General features: G+C 41.4%; 1 protein-coding gene across 1 annotated transcript in view; it reads left to right on the top strand.

Moving 5' to 3' along the window:
* The window catches only part of CD96 (CD96 molecule), an 84398-nt gene that overhangs the window by 20573 nt on the left and 37679 nt on the right, over positions 1-26146 (top strand). Inside the window, 3 exon segments of the mRNA XM_065875866.1 lie at positions 3146-3359; positions 7162-7217; positions 17877-17967. Coding sequence (XP_065731938.1) covers positions 3146-3359; positions 7162-7217; positions 17877-17967 — 361 coding nt within the window.

Here is a 26146-nt window from a genome sequence, read left to right as displayed (position 1 = left end):
CATATACATTAGCTAGTTCAGTCTACATTCCTCATTCAGTTTTCTAAGGGTCTACCAAGTTGGAAATCCCGTGAAGTTTTAGAAATATTTATTAATATTTTTAAAATTATCAAAAGAAGAAAAGGAAAGAAAAACAGGCAAGAATAAAGGTTCTGTAGAAGATCCCCTACCAGACTGTTTCCGGAAGAACAGGTGCCCTACGATCATTCTTAACAGGTAGGAGTTGAGGTGTATTCTCTGACCCCTATCACCAAAGGTAGATCAATATATCATAAAAGGCTCCTTTCAATCAGCAAATTGCCCACACCTCTAAAATCTCCAATTTATACAAAGACCTCTGGCTTCCTGGAATTTCTTATACATTTTTCATTCAAGAGAGTCCACAAAAAAAATTTTGTTTTGTGATGGCTTGGTTTTATTAAGATGTGCTGTCTCAGAGGCTTCTTTGTCCCTTTTTTGGTGCTGTGACTTAAGTACCCTTCTTTGTGTGACCTGTGAGCAAGTTAGCTAACCTTGATTTATTCCAGATCGTTGTAAGGAGTAAATAAGGTAGGACTTGAAAGAACTTGCCACAGTGCCTCAAACACAGTAGGTGCTAAATAAATTTAAGCTATGACTAATAAGAATATAAAAATGTAGTAGTGGTCATCGTATAATGTTAGTATTATCTCTCCCTCTCCCAGTCCTAGACATTTCATTGTTTCCCTGCATTTTGTCACCTCTCTTCCCATTTGCTCCAGGAAGGCAGGTGCTCACATGCAGATTCTTGCCTCGCCCCTTTATATCTGGAGACTCTGGAATCTCTCAGGCTGTCCTGATGTTGTAGATTACAGGGCACACTTTGCAACCGAATCCATCTTTCCCAACGAAGGAACAAATCCCTCCTCTACAACAGTCAAGCACCCAGAAAATAAACAAACAAAAAACACTCTGCATAATTTTTTAAATATCTTTTCTCCATCATTTAAACTGCCCTGGCCAGTCACCCCCAGCGATGCAGTAAAGGAAAAAGCAGTTCTCTCACCAATCTCCAACTTCAGCCTCTGACTGCCCTTCTTCCACGACAGAGTGACAGATGGAAATGTTCCAAATGGCGAGTCATTTACTAAAAGATCAAGCACTTTGAACCCCTAGATTCTCACAAAAGCAGTCCCTGTGCGTAAAACAATAGTTGTAAAGCGTAGCTTATGCTGAAGAACCTGCAGGGGGAGCCAGGCTCCTTAATTACTGGCCTCCAGATCAGCAGACGCTGAGTGAAATGCCTTCCTCTCTCTTCTGCTGTCAGCGCTCCTTTTGGGGCCCCTGTCTCCAGAACATAAGTTCTCTCCCTTTAATTTTCTGTATCCTTCCTCGTTAGGAAGGTAGTGGCACAGATTCTTAAGTCCTACTTTATGTGGGTATAAAGTTATGTTCCTTGCTTCAGGAGTAAGTCTGTGATTCTCTGCAGGCATTACTACCTGTAGGTAAAGCTGATACCAATCCTCACCATGTTCACCTAAAAAATTGTCTTGCGTAAGAGTTTCTACTAAGTATATTCTGGAAATACCTATATAAACTATCTAAGTAGTCTGCCTTCCTGTTTTCCACTTCTTGCTCTGCTCCCAGCTCATACTTGAATTTTCTCCCTCACCTGGCTTCCCTTTCTTCTACCCTGAACTGTCTCATTTTTTAAACCAGAGAGTCCAAGTCACAGACCTTTGTTTTCATTATTTCATGGCTTCTTCCCCATCCGATGCATTCCTGTTCACCCTTCTCCTTTTCAGTTCCTTCCATTTCCCCGACCCCTACGCATAATGATTCATCTGTTGTTTGGAGTTAGACTGGTGGTTTTCAGCCCCCGGTCCTCTGAGGACCTTTTAAAAAATGTGCGCTGGGATGAGACTGATCCCAGAACAACTCCAGTAGAACCTCCAGAGAAGAAGCTTGTGCATCAGAATGTGTTCAAAGCAGCTCAGTTGAAAATATAGAGCTATACTGAAGGAGGATAAGGACATAGCCTTTCCTCTCTGCTTATGCCCCTTAAGAGTCCGCTTCTCACTAGGCCCTTAGTCAGCACATTTACTGACCCTGCCCAACACTGTGACATCTCCGGGACCTTGTCCATGAGATTCAGGCTAAGGCAAGAATAATGAAGGCTGTTTTTCATAGACCCACAAAAAGGTAATGGACTAGAGGAATCAAGTATTCCAGTTAAACTCTGATCTCCAAATTCAGATTAACATTTACAGCCTATTCCTTATGTATCCTTTTTTGTGTGTGTGTGGTACGCGGGCCTCTCACTGGTGTGGCCTCTCCCGCTGCAGAGCACAGGCTCCGGATGCACAGGTCCAGCGGCCACGGCCCGCAGGCCCAGCCGCTCCGTGGCACGTGGGATCCTCCCGGACTGGGGCACGAACCTGCGTCCCCTGCATCGGCAGGCAGAGCCCCAACCACTGCGCCACCAGGGAAGCCCCTTATGTGTCCTTTTTGAAGGTCACAATCACAGAAATAAGAGCAGAAGGACAGCAACTAGGCTGAGGTAAGGAGGTAAGGAGATACCAAGGACACAAAATTTAAGGAGGCACTCACTCTCAGGTGCCCACCCTGCACTTACAAGATCCTGGGAGTGACTGCTTCCTTAAATTTTGCATCCTAGGAGACTCTCTGTACCTCATTCTAGTTCTGGCTCCAAAGGGAGCTAATATGAGACCTTTTCTAAAGGAATGCTGGGAAGCGAGGATGACTGTAATCACCCAGTTCAGTGAAGATTTAATAAGTAAAACTGATACAGCCTCCTGAGCACATCTTAGCAGTAAGATTTCAGAACTTGAAATGAGAATTATGATCTGACATTAGCTCCCAGGGCTGTACCCCACCCCCCAAATCCCACCCCCAATATGCAACTTACGGAAGGTTATGAAAGGCAAGTTTTAGTCAGAAGAGCAGCAAGTTTCTATTTGTGTTAAGAGAGAGTGACACAAATTTATAACTGAAAGTCAAGTGTCACGATACTTTCTCTAGTAACACACTCAGTATCTCTTAATTTCAATCCTTCATTCATTATCTCTATTGTTACAAGATACAAATGAATTACTGCATGTGGGACACCTAGTCCAGAGCTGGCACAGCTGAGTGCTCAAAGCTGGTAACCATTTTGTCTCATCAGGAGGATAATGGAACTCAGGAAACACTTCTCACCCAATATCACCCCATCAGCAATTCCACGTTATTTAAAGACAGAGTCAAGCCAGGTACAGACTACAGCCTCTACCTCTCTCCAGTCCAAATCCAGGATGATGGCCGGAAGTTCCCTTGCCAGGCTGTAGTCAGGTCTGGCAAAATCTTCAGGTGCTCCACCACGGTCAGGGTTTTTGCTAAGAGTTTCTGTTCTTTGGACTCCCTGCCATCCTCCTGTCACTGTCTCCTGCTTTCTCTCCACTAAAGAGGAAGCACCCTGTTAGCGGGAGAGCAGCCACACAAGGGTCACTATCCTGGAGTTCTGTTTGCCTTGATAGTTGTCATTCGTGTTATGGCTGGGGACGAGGGTAGGAAGCTAAAGAATGATGGTTCAGTTGCCAAAGATCGGTCAGTTTCCTGGTGACCACTACCTTATGTGCAATTTTAATGTTTCCTGAGAATACTGGAAGTCTCTTTAATTATAACTGGGTCTAATTACTTAGTTGTCTAATTGCCTTAGTTGCTTTCTGGAGCAGAGTGGAATAAGGCCAGTGTGAGAAAAGGAAGATGATAAACACAGCTCCAAAGAAACTCTGCAGAAGTCCTCTCACCCCTACCAAGGCCGGCTGGGGTGAGAGACTGTCCAGCTTCTCCAGCCAAAGAACCTGCTGGGATGGCCCTCTGACCCTGCAATCACAGGAGAGTGGAGCTTAGGTGAAATATCCACTGTGGCCTCAAACAAATTGCAGAGACTCTGCAGGGTGTGAATTTAAGGGAAATGTGAAAATTCTATTTTGCTCCGTGATGCAAGGAAACATCAATAAACAGAAACCCTTGGTTTTGGATATTTTTCATTTTTGTGACTAAGAACTGTGTTTTTAAAAACATCATTTTTAAATGAAGGCAAAGAGAAAAACAGTGATGTGGATGAGCAGTTAATTGTTTTTGAAAATGAGGTAAACAAAGAGAAAATAATTCACACCACCTAAGAGCATGGGCTGGTAGATTTTTTCTCAGTTGTCTGAATGATAGGACAAGTGAAAAATCTTTGTTTTTACTTAGAATCTTACTGATTATTATTAGAGGTCACACAATTCAGTATTTTGAAGGAAATGCAAACCCTTTAGTTCATAAAGGTGGGAAGAGCTACAGCCAAAATGTATTTAGTTTGAAGTCGCTTGCTTATAGCTTCTCCTGTATCTCTTTCTCCAGCTCTCACTCTCTTCCTCCTGCCCTGCCTCCCTTTCTCCTTCCTTCCCTCCCTCTTTTTCCATCTCTCCTCAGGGATGGGCTAGGAAATAATCAATTGCCCTTGATGGTCAGGTTCCTTATGGAGCCTAGACAATGCCCTGTGATGAGTTGGAAAGGCTGTTCATCTCTTTTATTGACATCACCATTCACTCACTTATGGGGTATGACTGTCTTAGCACAAACATGAAGCTGACTCATCTGGCCTGACTATTGGCAAATCGATGGAGGCAGCCATCCGGGGTGTGAAAAAAAATAATTCTGTGTTAGGCAAACTGTGTCCCATTTGGCCAAGAGTTTTTGTACCATAACTCCATCTAATTGCCTTGTCAACATTTCAACCATGTCCTGTATCTCTTTGCTGCATTAAAATACCTTCATCTTGGTCTGGAATGCTTTTTACTCTCTTACATCTCATCTTTATCACCCTGTCTCTACATCTCTCTGTCTCTATATTTCTGTTTTCTTCTTCTTTGAACTCCTTTCAGTGGATGCTTAAAATTAGGAAACTCTGCCTATTTGTTCATAGAATTAGATTTTTCCTGCTTCTTGGTTTTCTCCTTTAGCAAATGGGCCAGCTGTGTTGTGTTTGGACAGTCTTTAATCTATTTGGGAGTGTCACCCGAGTGTATATCATAGTGATCCTGGCAGAGGTATACACATATCGTATTCAGGACCCACTCTGCGTGCCTGGGTGATTCCCCGAATAGAATAAACCAAAAACAAAAACATGAAAACCTTGAAATAAATACTCAAATGTATCACTAAGCCATTCTATAAGCCCTAAGTCCAGTTTATTTCTTCTTCCAGAACACCTTCATTCTCTGGCAGCCAGGGATTAGAAGCTTCCCCTCTTCTACTTCCTGCATCCCTCTCACTAGCCTCCTTTGACTTTCCTTTCTTTAGTGGGGAGTCACCTGCCATCACAAGTTTGCTCTCCTGCACTCCTAAGCTCTAAATGTGATTGTCCTGAGCCTCCCAAAGAATCTGTCTCTCTCAATCACCTCTGCAACTTTTAGTAATTGTTCTTGCTTTCAGGTCCTTCACTCTACTGGCATTTGTTGCTAATAGGAAATCAGAAATAGGCCTCCTCCCATAACCATTTTAGGTTGTATCTTGGTTTGGGTTCCCTTGAAAAAAAACTTTGAGACAAGGATTTGAATTAAATTAATTTATTTGAGAGGTAGTCCTAGAAAACATAGGAGTGGGAAAATATGTCAAGGAAGGGAAGGAAGATAAAATGTACGTGATCAAGCCAGTTAGTACTATGGGTTTAGAGCTCATTCCCACTGGGAAACCCTGGGAGAATACACATCAGAGTTATACCAAACAAAGGCAAGGAACTCCCCACCTGTTGTCACCATTAACCCTCTGGGACTTCCAGTCTGCTCTACTTGTGGACTGCGTGTGTTTCCATAACCTCAGTAAATCTTCAGGAGAGGATCATATATATATGCCCAGCAAGAGGCCTTCAGTAAGCAGAGGCTGAGTGGATGTAGCAGACACTGATGGCATCTGTGATAAGGGTCTTAATATTTTTTCCACTGGTTCATAGAGGGCTTTGTGTGCTATACTCAAGAACTTACTTGAGGGATTTCCCTGGTGGCTCAGTGTTTAAGAATCTGCCTGCCAATGCAGGGGACACGGGTTCGATCCCCGGTCTGGGAAGATCCCACATGCCGCGGAACAGCTAAGCCCGTGAGCCACAACTACTGTGTGCCTGTGCCCTAGAGCCCGCGAGCCACAGCTACTGAGCCAGCGTGCCACAACTACTGAGCCCACTTGCCACAACCACTGAAGCCCACATGCCACAACTACTGAAGCCCATGTGCCTAGAGCCTGTGCTCCGCAACAAGAGAAGCCACTGCAATGAGAAGCCCGTGCACCACAACGAAGAGTAGCTCCCTCTCACGGCAACTGGAGAAAGCCAGCACGCAGCAATGAAGACCCAACGCAACCAAAAAAATAAATAAATAAAATAAAATAAATAAAAATTTTTTTAAAAAAAGAACTTACTTGAAGTTACTTCAGTTCAACATGATGTCCTCAATGTCTGTTTTATGCTGGGCACTTAAGTGCTAGAGATGGAGAGATGAATAAAGCATTCTGGCTCCAAGGCACTTACAATTTAGCTGGACAAGAAAATCACTGAAATAGCCCCTGATCTTTTCTAGTACTAAACAACTAAATAAGAACCAGGTGTTCTTCCTGCCCCTTCAGGGACCTATAACTTGTGCTTTATTTCTAGGCCTTTGGACACATAGAACATTCCTCTCTTCCGTCTGCCCACTGCCTGCCCCTCCTCTCCCCCACATTCCTCCTTTCACCTGACTCACCCAGAAGCATCTTTCAGATATCAGATGTGGCCTCTTCCAAAAGCCTCTTCTTATTCCCTAAGGTTGAGTTAGAAGCTTTTCTCAAAAGCTTTCTTCAAATCCCACATGTCCTTAATAGCAATACTTATATCAGTTCTATCAATTCTAATTTCTAGTTTATGTATCTGTATTTTCCATGAAAATGTAAATTTCTTGAAGATGATGAATATGATTTCTTCATCTTTGTTTCCTAGGCATCTAGTATACTGCTGGCACACAGTGAGAGTTTAATAAATATCTGATGAGTTATGAATTTTTTACACACACACACACATACACACACACGCACACACACACACACACACACACACACACACACACTAGTGACGAGGTAGGGTATCATTCAGGGCCACTAACTAACTGTGTTTTATTTGCTTTTAAGCTAAGCCAGAAATCCCCACAATTGTGGAAAATAATTCCATGGGTGTCTTCGGAGAGGTGAGTCACGTTAAAGTTTTTGAAAATCTACAGCATAATTATGCCAGTGTGTGTCAGTTTGCATCATTGCTCAGAATGTTTCTCAGAGGACCTTATTCCAATTAATTTCTGGTGGGAATGAAGGAAAGCTGAGTTGACTCTAGAACCCAAATGGGAATCCTTATTTTCTGACTTAGGGCTCTCAGAACATGTTATCTTATGATCCTTAGTCCTTAAGTTTCCTGGAAAAATTGTCTCAATTGTTTAAATTTCTGTTTAATAAATGTTGAAGTAGATAGTGAAGGAAAAGTAGGGCAGAAAGCAGTGTGAATCCTGTTGTAAGAATGAGGTTTTTGCTCATCCTTTGACGTTTAATTTGTTCTAATTCATTTCCTATACCAGCTTTCCTAGTGTTTTTATTTTTAAGTGACAAGAGGAAATGTACCCTTCTGAACTCATTCAGAACCCTGGCTATTTCTTAGGCAGTACAAGGAAGGGCAGGAGAAAAAGGAAATTAGAATAGGCCCCTCTGACTTCAAATTCTTGTAGGTAGTTCCCAGCCTCTAGTCTCTGGGATCTGGGCTTATTTCCCAGCTCTTCCTCTTGCTGGCTGTGACCTTGAACTAATTACTTCACACCTTTGTAGTCAGTTTTCCCATCTACATGAAGGGGGTAAGGAGAGTATCAGCACGTTGTTGTTGTTTTTAGGAATTAAATAATGCGTGAAAAATTCTTGGTATATTGTTTGGTATGTATTAAGTGCTCAATAAGCATTTTGTTGTTATTACTACTAATGTGTGTTGATCAGCTGTCTTATGGCATTATGGCTTCGTTGAAACTTTTCAAAATCCCAAGTAAAATAAATATTCTTCTTAATTCTCAAACATTTCCTGTTACATGGGATGAGAGAAAATTATATTCCAGTTTCTTCTAGCCCCAAGAACATTAAATAACTTATGATTTCTTGTCATGTTTTCACTGAATATCAGTCATGTAATTTGACAGCTGCATACAAATCATAGCTCAGGCTCTGTGGTATGGTTTTAGATGAGTATATTATCCAAGTCTTTTGATTTTATGAATTAGTCTCTTAGATTAATTGTTATTATAGTCCCAAGTACATAGGAAAGGTTTCCATTTTTTTTGTTCTGCCACAATTAATTTTCAAGTTTATTAGTGGACTGCATTGCAATAGTTTAAGTAAAATGAATAATCTAATGATATAATGTTTGGTAGGTGTTTTGTTTCTTATCAGGATTTTTTTGTAGGTTCTTGGGCCAATGTTTATAGGTAACATGGACTCAATCCAGATATAGAACCACAAGGTTGGATCCAAGGATTCCAGTTTAAAAAGAGAAGGACTTTGTCTTATGTGTCATCAGATTTTGTGTTCTGTACCCATGCTTCCCTGGGCACTGACTAGAAAAACCAGAGAACTTTCCTTCCTGGGGAATTAGTTGGTGTGGAATCACCAACTCCACATAACCAGCTACAGGACACAGCTTGTCTGTGGATCTTTTAAGACCTTGACAAACATTGGTAATTCCTCACCCTGATATTCTTATAATCCCAATTATATTTTTAATAACTTATTAACTCTTCAAAGCCCTTTCACGTGCTTTTATCACGTGATGCTCCCAATAAGCCTCTGAAATAGGTAGAACATCTTGTTATTTCACAGATGAGAAATCGGGGCCTGGAGAGTCTAAGCCACTGGCTGAGCCACTAATGAAGGGCAGAGGTGGGATGAGAATTTAGCATGCCTGTACCCAGGCAGGATGGCATAGCGGAAGGAGATCATGCTTTAAGGGCAGATAGAACTAAGGTCAAATCCTAATTCAACCACCTACTAGCAACATAGCCTCATCTAGTAGTTAAGCTCTATGAGTCCCAACTAACTCATCTCCAAAACTGGGATCATAATCAATATTACACAGGGTTCTGAGGTGCATTAGATTTATGGAGTACGTAGCACAGAGTGGATGTCTCAGAAATGTTTCTTCCCTTCCCACTACTTATCACTCACTCACTCTCTTTCACTTATTCCTTCCTCTGCATGAATATTCATAAATCTGCTATGTGATTGATTCTCAGAGACAGTGGGAGTTAATGAAAAAACACAACAAGATAGGTTGTAGAATCTGATAAACCTGGGTCTGAATTCTCCTCCTTCACTATTAACTCTGGGCCTTGGACCAGATTAGATTAGATTAGATTAGATTCCTCATCAATGAACAGGGACAATGATACCAACCTCACAATGGTGACATAAGGACCAAATGAGAGACCTGTATGCAAGCTATCTACTATCTGGCAACCATTAGTGCTCAGTAATGGTAATTTCCTACCCTCTTCCCTTCATCTCTTAAAAATTAACCAAGTCAACATGCATGTATTGATGCTTACTAGGCGCTACATGTTCACTGCACCAGCAGCCCTAAGTGTTAGAACAATAGGGGTTTGGTCAGCTGTGAACTGTGTCTTCCAGTGTTACTAGTTAAAATTACAAAGCTTATGGTTAATTTAGCTTTCCTGTAGAATAGAAAAGCCCCCAGATTATTCTATCAATGATGTCTTTCAGGCTTAGACATGCAAGGGATGTCCACGGAGAGTGTCACCCCTATGGATGTCGTGTTCTTGCGTGTTTCCAAGGGCTCGGCTTTGCCAGGGCTCCAGCATGGCACACAGCCTCACCTCCACAGCTCCATGGAAAGAAAGAGTCTTTAACGTAAACTTCAGGGCCCCCCATGTAGCAGCTTTTTGCTCTAGAGCAAGAGATGCTGGGCCGAAGAGTCCCTCGGCCACAGCCCCTGGCCCTCTATACCCCTTACTCTGATGATGCAGCAAAAGAAAGCACAGGAGAGATACACGAAAACTCTAGTTTACTCAACAGGGCAGTCTTTCCACGAGGCACATGTGTCTCTTTTTCCTGCCTGTGCTTTTACTAGATCACCTCCGTGGGTCCTGTCCTTGTCACTCTCTATTATGTTTTACAAAATTTAGGAAAAAAACTAAAAAAACAAAACAAACAAAAAACAAAACTACCTCGCGTGTGAAACGTAGGAAACAGAAGCAGGTGGGATTGAAATGCCTAAAAAGGAAGACAGGTTAAAATAATAAGACCCATGGAAAAAAGACACTGTAATCTAAAAGCAGAACATCAGAGTTTAGCAGGACATCTCCAGTAGCTATTTACAGAATTTGATTGTTTCTGTTTATTTAATTTTGGTTTTGCAAAGCCTGAGTTTTGTGCATTCCTTGACCTTCTTAAGCTCCATTTCCTGTGTGTGTGTGCGTGTGCGTGTGCGTGTGTGTGTTTAAGATTAGATATTGCAACCTTTTTTCCCCCTCATAGCATCTTTTGTAGCACATTAAGATTCTGAGTCCAAATCTCCAGCCGTGTGACTCCCAGCCGCCGTCATCATTTGCAGCAGTGAGCCCCTGAGCCCCTGAGCTTTCACCACAGTTGGAAAGGGTCCTAAAAGGGGCATCACACCCCCAGGGGGAAACCATAAGGAAAGTGAAAGCTTTAATATCAGGCAGGTTTCTAGAAAAAAGGGGATTACAGGACTGCAATGCAGCCTGGGTTTTTCACAAGCCTGGTGTTTGGACTTGTGTCTTTTCACAAACAGCTCACAGGGAAGACAGATCTGACTGTTAGAGCTGCTGACATGCCTAAGAACAGCAGTAAAAAGGAGCCACATAGGTGGGGACCGAATAAGGCAAGACACCATTATTATACCAGGATCTTGTCTGCTTTAGGGACATGGCTGTCTACAGTCTGTCAATGCTGGCTTTGTCTCCTCTTGTCTTCCCCCGCTCTCACCATGCCCTCTTCCCCACTCCCAATGCAGTTTTGTTTTGTTTTGTTTTGTTTTGTTTGCGGTATGCGGGCCTCTCACTGTTGTGGCCTCTCCCGTTGTGGAGCACAGGCTCCGGACGCACAGGCTCAGCAGCCTTGGCTCACGGTCCTAGCCACTCCGCGGCATGTGGGATCTTCCCGCACCGGGGCACGAACCCGTGTCCCCTGCATCGGCAGGCGGACTCTCAACCACTGCGCCAACGGGGAAGCCCCCAGTGCAGTTTTAAAAATAAGTAAATAATAGGTTCTACAGGAATCATCCGAAACAAATCAGCTCCAGCACAAAGGCCAGAGTAGTTTCTAGTTTGATTTTATTCTACTCCTGAGTTAATATTTTAAGCATATCCTCAGCAGCCCAGGGCATTTTCCTCTCCATATGGACTGCTGGATCCCTTTTCTCAAAGCATCTCTAAATATTTAAAGATGAACAGCTCTTAAAAAATCAGAGAACAAGGCATTAGCATGCAGTTAGTATCTTAAAGAGGAATATAATCTGAAACCTACAGCTCAAATGAATGAGTGGTCTGTGTGGTATGCGGGGACAAAACAAAAGCTACTTAACTCATTAAAATTGACCTCAGAAGCTAAGAACATGTTCTCTGTCCTTCACACTCTCAGACAGTCAAGGTCTCCTACCATTCCATGGTGAATTTTCTCTAGGGAACTGTCTCTCTTATCTTCACATTTCTTCTCTATCCCTGTTTCTTTTTTGGTTTTCTGCCTCTGTTCTTTATTTCTCCTAATATACCCAATCTCTCCACCTTTTTCTTTTTCTTTCTGAGGTTCTTTCATTCTTCCTCATATACTCTTCATTTAACAGAGCTTAAAATGAAATCAAATTATGCTTTAATATATATCCTCTATTTTTTTTTTTTTTTTTTTTTTTTGCAGTACGCGGGCCTCTCACTGCTGTGGCCTCTCCCTTTGCGGAGCACAGGCTCCGGATGCACAGGCTCAGTGGCCATCGTTCACGTGCCCAGCCGCTCCTCGGCCTGTGGGATCCTCCCAGACCGGGGCACGAACCCGTGTCCCCTGCATCAGCAGGCGGACTCTCAACCACTGCGCCACCAGGGAAGCCCGATATCCTCTATTCTTAATGTTTAATTCAAGTGAGTTGAAAAGTCTTTACTTTTCTCTGTGCTAATTGTGCATTAGCACAATTTATGTGTTATATTGTGAGAGAGACTTACAGGATTCAGACAGGCTATATTAATGAAACAGCTTTAATATAAGCACAGCAATAATGGGAGAAAGATATGCATCAGAAGGGTCTGGAGATCTCAGGCTCAGGTTTCTTTGTCCTTCCACTGCTGGGTCCCACAGAACAAGCTTTGTATCCAGTTCTCAAATCAACACCAGCATGTGTGCAAACACCTCTCTCCCAGGAAGCCTAATCTCCGTTAATGGTGGGCTCTCAAGAGTGAGCTGGTCGCATAGGCATATTCCAGCCACCCAACCAGCCTCAACCATCAAAACCTTCACTTCCACCAAAACCAAGTGCTAGGCATAAATCCCATTATTTTCACTCATCAGTGCTTGACAAGCTGGTACATTCTGCCCCCAAATAACCCACAGACCCATGGTGGCAAGCTGACATTTCTCTTTAGTTAGTATATTTTAAAGTTTTGGTGAATACAGCTCTAAGGAACCTTATAGACAAGCATTTGGCCAATTCAGACCTGCTGAGATTAACCCACAGTATGCTCTCTTTCTCTTAAAAACAAAATCCCACTAAGCCACTTTGCTATATATTAGAGCTGGAACTAAAATGGCCTTCTTTGCTACAGGTCTAAAGTCAGTGTTTTCAGAATAGAATCCCCCAAGCCCCGTTTAAACAAAATGGAAGGGATGAGCTGCTGCAGGCTGGTCTTTGTCCCTCTGGCAGGCCTTCTTCTCAGCCCTCACCTTCCGCCTCATCTCCAGGATGGCCCTTTCCACCTCGTCCAGGGCTCGCTCTCTCCTTCCCACTGCCCTCTCCCTCCTAAGTGCCTCCTTTTCTCTTTGGCTGGCCTGCTCCAGGATCCTGGCCCAGTCGCCCTCAATGCCTTTGGGGAACTGCGGCCCTTGAAGCCTGGGGTCCTGGCGCTGCCCGGCCTGACCATGGCCACCCTTCTCCAGCTCCTCTTTGTGCGTGCCTGGTTCCCTCTCCTTCCTCCTCTTCCTGCCTCATCCTGTCTCTTCTTTACAGCTTTCCTTTCCAAAAGTCTCTAAGGCTAAAAGTGTACTTGGCAAGGGATTGTGGTGACTCTTGGGGATCTGCAATAATGGTCAAAGGCCGGCCACACCTGGGTGGTGTGATGTTTCCTTTCTGCTTCACTGGAGAGTAAGGGTGCATCAGAGCCAAGCAAAATGGCCTCGGAGGCCCTCCTGTACATTCCCTCCATGACCTGGATACATACTGATCCCTCCTTGGCTGGCCCAGAAGACAAAACAAATTAGTGCAACAAATACAAAGCTCTTGAGTGAGCTCAGTGTTCTCTACATCAACCAGCAACACGGGTGTTTTTGAATATTGAAAATGTTAGGTTTTTCTCTTGATTCTCCTCCTGGCTGCGTCCGCTGTTTCTGTGCTCCTGGCGATCGATCCAATGCGTTCTGGAAGCAGGAGGAGAAGCCTCAGGGTTCAGGCTGTTCAGGAGCCCCAGGGCTGGGGCCTCACTGGGTCTCCCTCAGCGTGGGTAGAAGTGAAGCATAGACAGATGCTGATGTCGGAGACTCGCGTTTCCTCAGAACGGATGCAACAGGCTGTCCGGAGGCTACAAAGTCTGCCAGGGTCTGGGAAATAAAGTTCTCAATGTGAGGTTAGCTTGTCCCTAGGGAGGTCCCTCTGGGGCTGGGATTCTAGGAAGCCCACACAGCAGGCTTAGCTGTTTTCAGCGGGAGGAGCTGGCATGCCCGAAGGAGAGAGAGGTGGAGCGAATCTCCACAGACCTGGTTGTGCCTGGGTGTCCTCTGCAAGCAGCTCACCATCCTCCACCTTCCCAGGCACCATTGCCTGCAAAGCCAACAGCTGATGAGAACTTCCTGACAGCAACTTAGTGCAGATGTTTGGCTTATTTTAAGAGGTACCTCATTTTAAGAATAAATAAACAAAGGGAAAATTATAGTACATGTTAAAAACAGCCTGACTTCTCTCTCCTTTCTTAGGTCATTTCTTAAGTGATTGAGAGCCTATTCGTTAAGCTTTGCAACCTTGAAGAGTTAGGAAGCACCTCCCAGCCACAAGTGGGTACTTACAGGCAAGCAAGGCTCTGGACTGGTCTCTGATGGCTGCGGTGCAGGGTGAGCACTCCTGCCGCCTTAGAAGGCTGTTAGCTGACTCCTATCCCTGGGAGGAGGGCACCTCCAGTTCCTGTCCCCTCCCGCTTCCAGGGAAGCCTGGTTTCCAAGTGGGAGTGTCCCTGCCTGTAGGATTTTTCTGCAACAAATGCAAAACTTTTCTCCGCCCCCCTCCACCGCTGAAGAAAGTTGTCCCTGGCAAATATCATGTAGTAAAACAGTAAGTCGAGCACCTACAAGTCTTAGTTCTGTTTCCAGAAGACTAGATCATCTGGCCTGTCAAGCAAAGAAGGAGATTTAAGAGGGGGAATGGGTGACATATGGGCAGAGAAACCACATGCCTCAAGAATATCTGTGGTTTCAAATATTTTGTCCAGTTGTCAGACCATGAGTCTCCATTTTTGGTTGGAAACTCTTGATGTTGTAAATACAGTCAGTAGAAAAGCCAGAGAACTTGCAGAAAGGGGAAGATTAAGTGAAAGGACTTCCCCCCCCAATTTAGAGAAAATAGCAAATTTGGGGTTGCTTTTTATTATATTATGTAACTAGAATTGGAAAAGCTGAAATATGTTGGCTTCTACTCTCAATTGGAATGAAATAAAGGTATAATCAACTTAAGCAAAAAATATGTATTTCAGATAGGTAGATAGATAGATAGATAGATTTAGGAAGGAAGACCTACCAAGAGGAGACAGGCACATTTTAAAGAAGGTGTCCATGGGAGAAAAAAATTTTGAGTTATAGAAGAAAATATAGAAATGGTAGAGTAGAAAACATGTAGAGACTGAAGGTCAAATTTCAAGTGAAAAACAAATGTGTGGGGCATGGAGAGACCCCAAATAGAAATGAAGAGCCGGTAAACAAATAGGGAAACTCTTTTTTTTTTTCTTTTTTTAGGTTTTCTCTTTCTAGACTAAACAGCTATTTTCAAACTGATTCTGTGAAAAGTCCTTTGGAAAAGGTTCTGTCCAAACTTAAGCAAACTGAATATGGGATAATTTACAAATGGTCACCATTTCATTATTTCATCTGTGGAAATGGAATGATCAGTCTTACAGCCAGATTTGGATTCATTTTTCCTGACTCATCAGTTTTATCCTGCTCCAACCTCTCCTTCCAGGACAACATCCCCACCTCACTCCCAAGCCCATGAACCATTCCATCTGCCCATCTTTGTGAATCCCCCACTACTTTTCACCTGTAGGATCCAGGCCCAACTCTTGCCTGTCCACAAAATATAACTGTGCCCTCTAAGTTATTCCCAGATTTCATCCTTCTCTGTACTCCCACAGAACTCTCCAAATACTTTTTGACACTTACTGCAGAATTCTTTGTGCTACTGCTTACTTATTCCATATGTACTTAGAATAATGTACTGGAGAAACCAATAATTTACTTGTTTCATGAATGCAACAGACACACTGAGTGAGTGAATGATTTTGACTTCTCAGCAGAGTAAGGTGTGTGTGTGTGTGTGTGTGTGTGTGTGTGTGTGTGTGCGCTTATATGTATGTGTACGTAAACTCTTGTTCATATTTACTTCATTTTTTCCCCAAATTTAGCATGTTTTTCTTCTTAATTGTTTGGAAATACAGCTCTGCTTTCTCAGCAAAACCATATGTGCTTGACATTTCATAATATGTTCGACTTCAATTTGAACTAGTTTAGTCTGAAGCTTTTCAATTTTGGAGACTAAAGGAGTTTCGGGACAAGAACCATATCCCTAAACAAAATCTTGGAACACTGTCTGGAGCTCGTATAGAATATATGAAATCTGAATCATTTCATGAAATCTGAATTCAGAGAATCTACAAGAGTTAAATCTTTTTGATATTTTTATTAAATTGACAAGAAATTTCTTCAGTGAGCCAGTTGCCTTTATGAAATAATGGAACCCCTACTTGTTCCTGATATGACCATATCTCATCTTCTGGTGGGTTGAATGAGCATGGAGAAAATGAATCATGAGAGGGGTTAAAGGTATGGGCATTAATACAAACCTTTACAACTTTTAAAAGACATTTTTTTCCTATAACTCTTACATGGATGACCTAGAGATAAATATCAATCTTTGGCACTTTATTGGATTAAATAAACTGAATTCTCTTTACTTATTAAGAATACATTTCAGGGGACCTGGTTTTACTTTTAGGACAGAAAGAGACATAATTTCATGGAGCTGCATTCCTGTCACGTGCCTGCATCCCATTGGCAAGTGCTGAATGGGTAGGAAAGCTGGGGCTGCAGTGTTTGCTACTACCATTTTGGATACAACAGATGACCTCCTCTGAAAGTCTCATGATTTCCTTAGGGTTTTTGCCATGATGTGATGTTCTGAGGGATGTTCAACTGCTCCTCAGTGGGATCTCACCAGAAAGATGGGACTTAGTATCCTTAGGTTTGGTTTCTCAGTTCTGCTCAAGACCAGACTCTTTGGGCATCACTATCCTTTGGGGAAATTGGCACACCAAGCATTAAATATAGTTAATTGTTCTTTACTAGTTAACTAGCATATTCATCAATATTCATGTTCATCAATGAAAAATATTTGAGAACTAAGAACTAGGGCTGGTCATATGTAAAACACACATATCTCTGGATGAGAAAACAAGTAACTAAAAATGGGATTATAATTTTGCAGCGTCTCAGATAAAATAATGAAGATCCAATAAGTCTTATCGGATATGTTCACCAGGCTCTTGAGAAAACCACCATCTTACAAAGAACAAACACAGTGTTGAAAATAAAACATAACTAACCCTCCTCTAAGCTCCCGGGTTTTGTAACATAAGCTACCTCTTCTTCTACTTCTTTCTTGTTTCAATACAACGTGTTTTACCAGGAAATGTCTTGGACTGGGATTAAGGTAACTCTTCCAATTGTGCCATCAACTACATTCTACTCCTTTTAACCATTCTGTGATTCTGTGCCTTGATCTCCCCATCTGTCAAATGGCAATAATAAGGAGGGTCCTATCTAGCCCATAGGATTGTTTAGATGATAAAATAAAAAATTAATTAGGAAAACTCTTCACAAGTCAAAAGTGAGATGTTTATATTAAATGGTTCCTGTAATTGTTGCTACAAATAGTACTTTACATTATTTGGGGAACGAAAACAACAAAAGTCTGGCTCTCTTTTAGCTTTCAGTCTAACAGAATATTCTTCTCTGGCCGCTGCCTGTTATAGCTTCTTCTTTCTATTCTTTGGTTTCCATTTATACAGTTTTATTCTGCCTATGTAGGGATGTAATTTTCCTTTTCCAGAATCCAGACTTGCAACATTAGTATAGTCCTAGATTCTTCTTAAATTGACCTTAAATTCTAACCATTAATTTATAACATCTGTATAGGAGATTGCCTGTTTATAGTTCACTCTTTAAACCTCTTACAGGTAAACACTGCCTTGTTAAAAGTAGAGAAAATAATTTTGTGCCAATTTGCCTTGTTTGAGGCTTGGTGGAGATATAAGGGGTACCAATTCAGTTTCTTCTGAATTGGCAAATAATTCTTTCTGTATTCTGCCTTTAATCCCCTCCAGAGAATATTTACCTGCTCACTGAGGAATGTATTTCCCACAGCAAATCTTACATGGTTTATAGAGAGAAGCTTCCCTCAAGGTGAAAGAGAAGGTAAGGAAATCAGTCAATGGAAGGGGGTTTGGCAAAGAAAGAAAACAAAGCACAACAGAAGTTGCCACTGCCCAAGTTGATCTTGGCATTTAAGAGCAATTCTCATTCCAAGAAAAACATCATCTTGCCTACCAAATGCCATTTTCTGATACCTCATCTAGCTCCTCCAAGGGGTTGGGAGGTAACATTTCCCAGAATATAAGAAATATATTTGACTTGGTCAAATACAACTAATACACTAACGTTGTATTTAACTTTCAGTAAATGCAAATCTTTTATATGAGTGCCAACTAGTTTAATTCAACCTACATGAATTAATCATTTCAGTTAGTTCAGTGAACTTAGCATCACTGCTTTAAACCAATAAACAAATAGTTTCTACTTTTTCTTGCAAGGATCTGGGTGGGTTGGGGGTGAGGAGGTTTGGAGGAAGTGTACATAAAGGACTTGGCTCCATGGTAAGGAACATGTTTACCAAGAGGATTAAAAGTTCCTGGAGCAGGACACATGTCAAGACAAGCTCAGGTGAGAACATACAAAGCGATATTCTCATAGGTGGTAAACATGGCAGCCTCTGCCAGAACAATCCCAGCTGTCTCCTGCCTGGGACAGCAGCCCTTCTCCTTTCTCCTGAGTCATTTTTCCTCAGAGCTCAGTATATTTTCAACAGTCACTGAGTCACACAGCTCTTGCTGCATTATGATCTTTAATTGATAAAATTTTAAGTTTACGTTGATGAATGATTGTATTGATCCACTTGATTCATTTTGAGACTATTACTGGTTTTGTTATTAGATCACTTTAAAAACAATTCACCCACAATAATGACAGGATGCAATCCTGCAAATATCTTTTAAGGGTCATTATAGATATGTTCTGTTAAATAAGCTGTGATTTGATGTGCCCATTACCCTTCCAACCTTGAGGCCAGGAGGTATGGCCAGAATTTTACCAGCACACAACTGCATTTAGTTATTATTTTGGAAGGTGATAACTTCAGAACTGGCATTTAGAACCCTCAGTGTCAAGAAGCTGTGAGACAAAGTTCTGGCCTACAGGGATGGAGAGTTTTACATTCATTTCCTGCTACCATGTATGCTATTTGGAGGTGGTACTAACAGTGGCAGTTAATATTTCTAAAGAAGACTTGCAGGACCCAGAGTGACAGTGTTATAAGTCTACAGCTTAATTCAGGAAAAGGATATAATCTAGCAACAGTATTCTTAAAGTAAGGATATGCTTCCCATGTACACATTTACAGCACTCAAAGTGGGGAGCCCAAAATGGAGTCTCATCTGAGGTTGTTTTATATTTTCCTGGTCACTTGGGCATATTCCTGCTACTACTTACAATATAATGAAAATTAACACTAACATATTGATTATCAAGAGAGTTTTTAAAACCCTAAAATTACTTCAGAGTCTATAAAACATTCATTTATGTATAGGATATATAATTCTAATACTTAGGAATGGATAAACCATGTATGAGATATAATGATTTTATTTTCTTTTTATTGAAGTATAGTTGATTTACAGTGTTATGCCAACCTCTGCTGTTATAACAATTTTAGTATCCCTAGACTTGAAGCACAAAATCTGACACGGAGGATTTTTATGACTTGAAAATTTATATGTGGGATCATTCTATTACAACATTAGATTAACCAGAATATTCATTACTCTGAACCAGATCAAACAATAAAGATTTACTACATAAAAGATGTGAACAAATATCTCAACAAATACAGTGACAACAGATTGTCTATAGAAAATAGAAGTGCATAATGACAACTGTCAAATATGCCTATGTAACAGTAAAGTAATACCTATAAAACTTAAACAGATTTGCAAGTCATTATTATGACTCTGCAGAACCATTAACATCTTTTACCACCTTCCTATTTTCAGAGATATTGTAGTCTATAACATACTTATAAAAACCAGAATAATTTATGAGGGAAAGAGTTTCCCTTTGTTTCAAGGCTACAGTCTGCATATTGGGTCCTTCCCAGCCCTGTTACCAATGCTGTTAGTTGGTTCCTGTGAGCTTTGGATGGGGTATGTTGCTGTGTAAACCCATCCCTGTTATGCAGAAACAGGTGCCATTCAGACATGAGGACATTAGCATGATCCCTGCAAGCCTGCAACCACGCCAGTTCACATCATTCTGTGAATTTTGAGTTCATCATTCAGAAATGGTCATGAAATATCCATACTCAACTTAGCCTAATTCCCTCAGAAATAAGTGCACCTCCTTTCCAGAAGACTGTACAAGGTTAGGGCTGCAGTCTTGGAACAGTGTAAAGGTAACTGGTTCTCACATAGATTTACCAGTAGCTTTGGCCAAATCTAAGGACATGAGCTAAAAAACAGTTAACCTCAAATTCCTAAGGAGAATCCTATTCCCATCATAGACAGAGCCACATTTGAAAAAACAATATTTTATGATGTTAAGACTGGTTCTTGTTTTTTTTGTTGTTGTTTAAAGACTTTATTTTTTAGAGCAGTTTTAGATTCACAGCAAAATTAAGAGGAAGGTACAGAGATTTCTCATATACCCTCTCCCCACACATGCATCCTCTCCCTCATTATCAACATCACTCACCAGAATGGTGCATTTGTCACCACTGATGAAGCTACACTGACACATAGCAATCCCCCAAAGTCCTTAGTTTACTTTAGGGTTTCCTCTTGGTGGTGTACATTCTACAGATTTAGGCAAACGATGTACTCATCATTATGGTTAGGTTAGGTCCTACAGCCCTAAAATTTCACTGTCCTAAAATTGACTTCTTTCACTTAGTAATATGCATTTAAGGTTCTTCCATGTCTTTTCACGGCTTGATAGATTTATTTTTCAGCATTGAATAATATTCCACTGAATGCGTATACCACAGTTTATGTATCCATTCATCTACAGAAGGACATCTTGTTTGCTTCCAAGTTTTGACAATTAAAAATAAAGCTTCTATGTGCAGGTTTTTGTGGGGCATGCATTTTCAACTCCTTTGAGTAAATACGAAGGAGCACAATTGCTAGATTGTATGATAAGAGTATGTTTAGATTTATAAGAAACCAAGAAACTGTTTTCCAAAGTGGCTGTACCATTTTGAATTCCCACCAGCAATGAATGAGAGTTCCTATTCCTCCACATCCTTGCCAGCATTTTGTACTGTCAATATTCTGGATTTCAGCCATTCTAATAGGTGTAGCAGTATTTCATTGTTGTTTCAATTTGTGTTCTCTGATGACATATGATGTGGAGCATGTTTTTATATGCTTATTTGCCAACTGTATACTTTCTTTGGTGAGATATCTGTCTCTGGCCCATTTTTATTTTTTTTTAACTTTTTAAAAAATTTATTTATTTCTGGCTGTGTTGGATCTTCGTTGCTGTGTGCAGGCTTTCTCTAAGTTGCGGCATGCAGGGGCTACTCTTCATTGTGGCGTGTGGGGGCTACTCTTTATTGCAGCATGCGGGCTTCTCATTGTGGTGGCTTCTCTCGTTGCGGAGCACAGTCTCTAGGCGTGCGGGCTTCAGTAATTGTGGTACACAGGCTCAGTAACTGTGGCTCCTGGGGGCTCTAGAGCGCAGACTCAGTAGTTGTGGTGCACGGGCTTAGTGGCTCTGCAGCGTGTGGGATCTTCCCGGACCAGGGCTCAAACCCGTGTCCTCTGCATTGGCAGGTGGATTCTTAACCACTGCGCCATGAGGGAAGTCCATCTGGCCCATTTTTAAATCAGGTTGTTTGTTTCCTTATTGTTAAGTTTTAAGAATTCTGTGTATATTTTGATAACAGTTCTTTATCAGATATATCTTTTGCAAACATTTTCTTCCAGGCTTTCCTTCTCATTCTCTTGAACTGTATTTTGTCTTAAGATCAGAAAGTAGTGAATATTTTTTAAGGTAAGAAGGAAGAGCACTGATTCTGATACTCAAAGCACACCATAATTTCAATTTTACAGGACAGCCCTGATCTAGTATAATTTTAGGCAATTTTAAATTGTCAAATGAGTCTTTATCCTTTACGATCAAATATTAAAGACAGTAAATCTTAAACAGTTCAGTTTCCCAAAATTATAGCTTATATTCTGCTCATATTCTGATATTTATCTTTTGAATGATTTAGAAGATATAGTTGAGGCTCTGCAAAACAATATCACTGCCATGTCCTATTTTCCTATTTGTTCTAAGTTCTTAAACATTTACTTCCTAACATGCTTTCTGCCTGCAGTAGTACTGCTGGATGCTTTATAAACTCTGGAGTAAAGTTCTGATGCCTTGTGCAAGAGTCATTGCCTTGTGGGACAGATATTGACATGAAAATGCAGGAGAAAAATCTGTTTCTTAGTGCTAAAGTAGAGAAATTCTAAGACTATTACAGAACAAAAAGGAGATTTAGGGAGAGAAGGGGAGGACTTGCTCTCTTTTGTTCCCAGAAAAGAGTAACAATGTTGGAAGGCTGCAAGGTAACAGCCCTCTGAGGTGCTTCTTTCCCTACCTACCCACCTGTCTCTCAGGACATTCAAGTGCTCAGTGATTCTTATTCTAGAAAACTCAGAAACGGGAAGGGGTCAAGGTGAAGGTGGCTCGTCAGGCAGCTATTCGAGTACCAGGGCCTGAAGAATTGTCATGATTCAACAGTAACTTTAAAATAAGCTCTTTCTAAAAATATCCTATCATGCCAACCAAGTCTGTCAGAATGTCTAATATTGTAGCGTGGAGGAGTCAATGTTTTGGCATATACAAAGAGTTGTTTTGTTTTTTGGGGGGTAGAAGGAATAGTTTGTTTTTTTCAGTTCAAGAGTTGAGTGCAGGGGCTTCCTGGTGGCGCAGTGGTTAAGAATCCACCTGCCAATGCAGGAGACATGGGTTCGAGCCCTGGTCCGGGAAGATCCCACATGCTGCGGAGCAACTAAGCCCATGCGCCACAACTACTGAGCCTGCACTCTGGAGCCCATGCACCTAGAGCCCGTGCTCCGCAACAAGAGAAGCCACCTCAATGAGAAGCCTACACACCACAAAGAAGAGTAGCCCGTGCTCACCGCAACTAGAGAAAGCCCGTGCACAGCAACAAAGACCCAACGCAGCCAAAAATAAAATAAATAAAATAAATTTATAAAAAGAAAAAAAGAGTTGAGTGCAGATACCTCCTGAGGTGGGTAATATTCTGCCTGCCTTGTTGATTAAGTAGATTTCTAACTGTAACTGTCGAGATCAAGACCTTTGGGATACAAAGAGAGTTAAGGGTTGATGAGTGGTTCAGTGTGTGTGTGAGAGTGTGTATGTGTGTTTTGGGATGTGGAGAGAGGATTAAAAATGGATAGTTTGATAGTGGGATGAGAGGACCACTGAATATTAAGGTAACGTATGCCGGAAAAATACTTCTGGTTTTATGATTTCCCTCATACCCATGACTGATCCCGGGAATACTGAGAGTATCAATAAAGGACTTTACTATACATACAGATCACCTAAAGTTCTTGTTAAAAAGCAGATTTTGATTCAGTAAGTTGAAGGGGTTGGGAGGGGCAGGGCCTGAGATCCTGCATTTCTAACAAGATCCTAAGAGATGCTATGGACCACATTTTGACCAGCAAGGATCTAGCAAACCATGGGGTTCAGTTCATTTCTGGGTGGACCAGCTAATGGCTGATTCAAGCTCTGAAGAAGCTCTAGAATTGACCCTGCTGCCTGTGGGACAAACACGTGGCCACTGCTGCCCATGAAGGGGGTCTTGAGAGCCCTGCCAGTCCTGTGCAGAATAGACACACTTGTGAACAGATGGAGTACTATACCCTCTTAGTTTTGTTTTGACCAAGTTTTGACCAAGTTTTGTTTTGACCAAGACAGAGTTTCTACTTTATAGGCCAGTCTGAAACTAAAAGGACTCTTTATGGCCTCAGTGAAGCTGTGCATCACTTTTGTCACAGAGCAAAGGATTCATCTCAAAATGCAAATCTTGCATTAATAACATCCTAATGCACTCTGAGGTTGTATGTACCAAGAAGCCCAGTTTACAAAGATATTTGGTGATGAAACATGGCAAAATAATATCTTAAAGTAGAAATATTCAACAAATGAAAACTAAATGCTTCTTTCCCGTTTTGGAAATCTAGGATTGAGCATAACCTATCAACAACTTCTGTTCTAGGAGTTGACACACATTTTCTGATTTTAATCTGCCAGATAGTGAGTATTTTATGCTTTGTGGACCATATGGTCTCTACCACAATTATTCAGCTCTGCCATTGTAGTACAAAAGCAGCCGTAGACAATACATAAACAAATGGGCATGGCTGTGTTTCAATAAAACTTTACTTACAAACATAGGCAGTGAGTGGGATTTCACCTAGCCATAGTCTGCCAGCCTCTATTCTAATCAATCTGCAGAGAAAAACACCTAGGCGTTATTTTTCCAGGCCCGTTCCATCTCACTAAGGTTCCTACTTTGGAAAATGATGCTTATGATGCACCAGCAGTCACGTATGTACTTAAAGCTGATCTTTGAATGTTAAGAAGAAATCTGTATACATTCAATTCATCCACTTGCATTTGCCAGGAACCGGAAATACAGTGAGAAACAAAACAATTACTTCTCTTGAGAGGTGTAGTGATGAAGTAATGAGGCCTTTGCTAGGGCAAACATTAAGAGCTATGAGTGCATCACAAAGATCCCTAGGATTCTTCAAGTCTGAGAGGTACATGGTAGGAAGTTTGGGATGGGAAAGTATTAGGGAACAGTAAGCACAAACATCAAGAAGTCATGGAGAACATTGTGTTTGGTAAATTGGATTGAAATATTACCTGTTGGATTGAGGGTGTATTATTTTTTAAATGTATTTATTTATTTTTGGCTGCGTTGGGTCTTTGTTGCTGTGTGCAGGCTTTCTCTAGTTGCACTGAGCAGGGGGGCTACTCTTCATTGTGGTGCACAGACTTCTCATTGCAGTGGCTTCTCTTGTTGCACAGCACGGGCTGTAGGCACGTGGGCTTCAGTAGTTGTGGCATGCAGGCTCAGTGGTTGTGTCTCACGGGCTCAGTAGTTGTGGCTCGTGGGCTCTAGAGTGCAGGCTCAGTAGTTGTGGCGCATGGGCTTAGCTGCTCCATGACATGTGGGATCTTCCCGGCCCAGGGCTTGAACCCATGTCCCCTGCATTGGCAGGTGGATTCATAACCACTGCGCCACCAGGGAAGTCCTGAGGGTGTGATTTTAAAGAGATGTAAAAGATAATAGCATCAGGAAATGAAGATAGGAGTGTAATGCGGGATTAAATCATGATCAGATTTGTGTGTCATGCTGAAGAGTTCAAACTTGTCCCAGATGGCATAAGGGGAAGAGAATAGTCATTCTGCTGACCTATTCACATAATCTCCATATAACTACCCCCCAACCTCCTCAGAGATTAATAGCAAGGGATCATTTATGATAGCAAGTCACAGCGAGCTGTGAGTACTACCTATATCCAACAGCAATAACAAACTACCAATGAGAATAAAACATAGATGCATTTAGATCACAAAAACAAATTCCTTCCAATGTGCTATGTGCTATCAAGTGACATAGCTTAAATTGTATATACTTATTCCTTAAAGTAAATTAACGAATAGGAACAATAGTATAATTTCTAATTAAATGTCCAAAGAATTGATACAGCTCATCAGATGTGTTATACTGTACCCAATGCCATGGTATCTAGAAAAATCACAAAATCCCCTAGCCTGGGAATCATTTAATTATATTTAATCCACATATTCCTAAAGTCAATAGGTCCTTCTTACATTTTTAAATTGTTTTAAAATGCTAATAGGATTATTTTACAGTACAATAATGGAGACTTATTAAGGAAATGACGTGAATGTATGATGTGATAAGTAAAACAACGTATTCCAACCTCTCTTTCATCCCAGACACCCCACGCACACAGAGAGAGAAAAGCTATAGCCAAATAAAAGTTTTATGAAAAAAATAGAAATTTTAGAAAGAGCACAATAATACCATCAGTCTTAGGTTTATTGATGTTGTGTCCCATTGGAGAGCTGTATCATTGTTTCTACTCTTAGTAATAAAAAAAAATTGTGGGTTTATGGATATGTAAACTGTATGGTTACTTTTCAAATGCCTCAAAACATTATCTGCAGTAATTGTTTTACCAGGTTTTGGTTAAATGTCTCT

This window comes from Phocoena phocoena, chromosome 4 (genome assembly GCF_963924675.1).
Source record: "Phocoena phocoena chromosome 4, mPhoPho1.1, whole genome shotgun sequence".
In the NCBI taxonomy this organism is placed as follows: Eukaryota; Metazoa; Chordata; class Mammalia; order Artiodactyla; family Phocoenidae; genus Phocoena; species Phocoena phocoena.
This window is presented reverse-complemented; position numbering and strand designations above follow the sequence as displayed.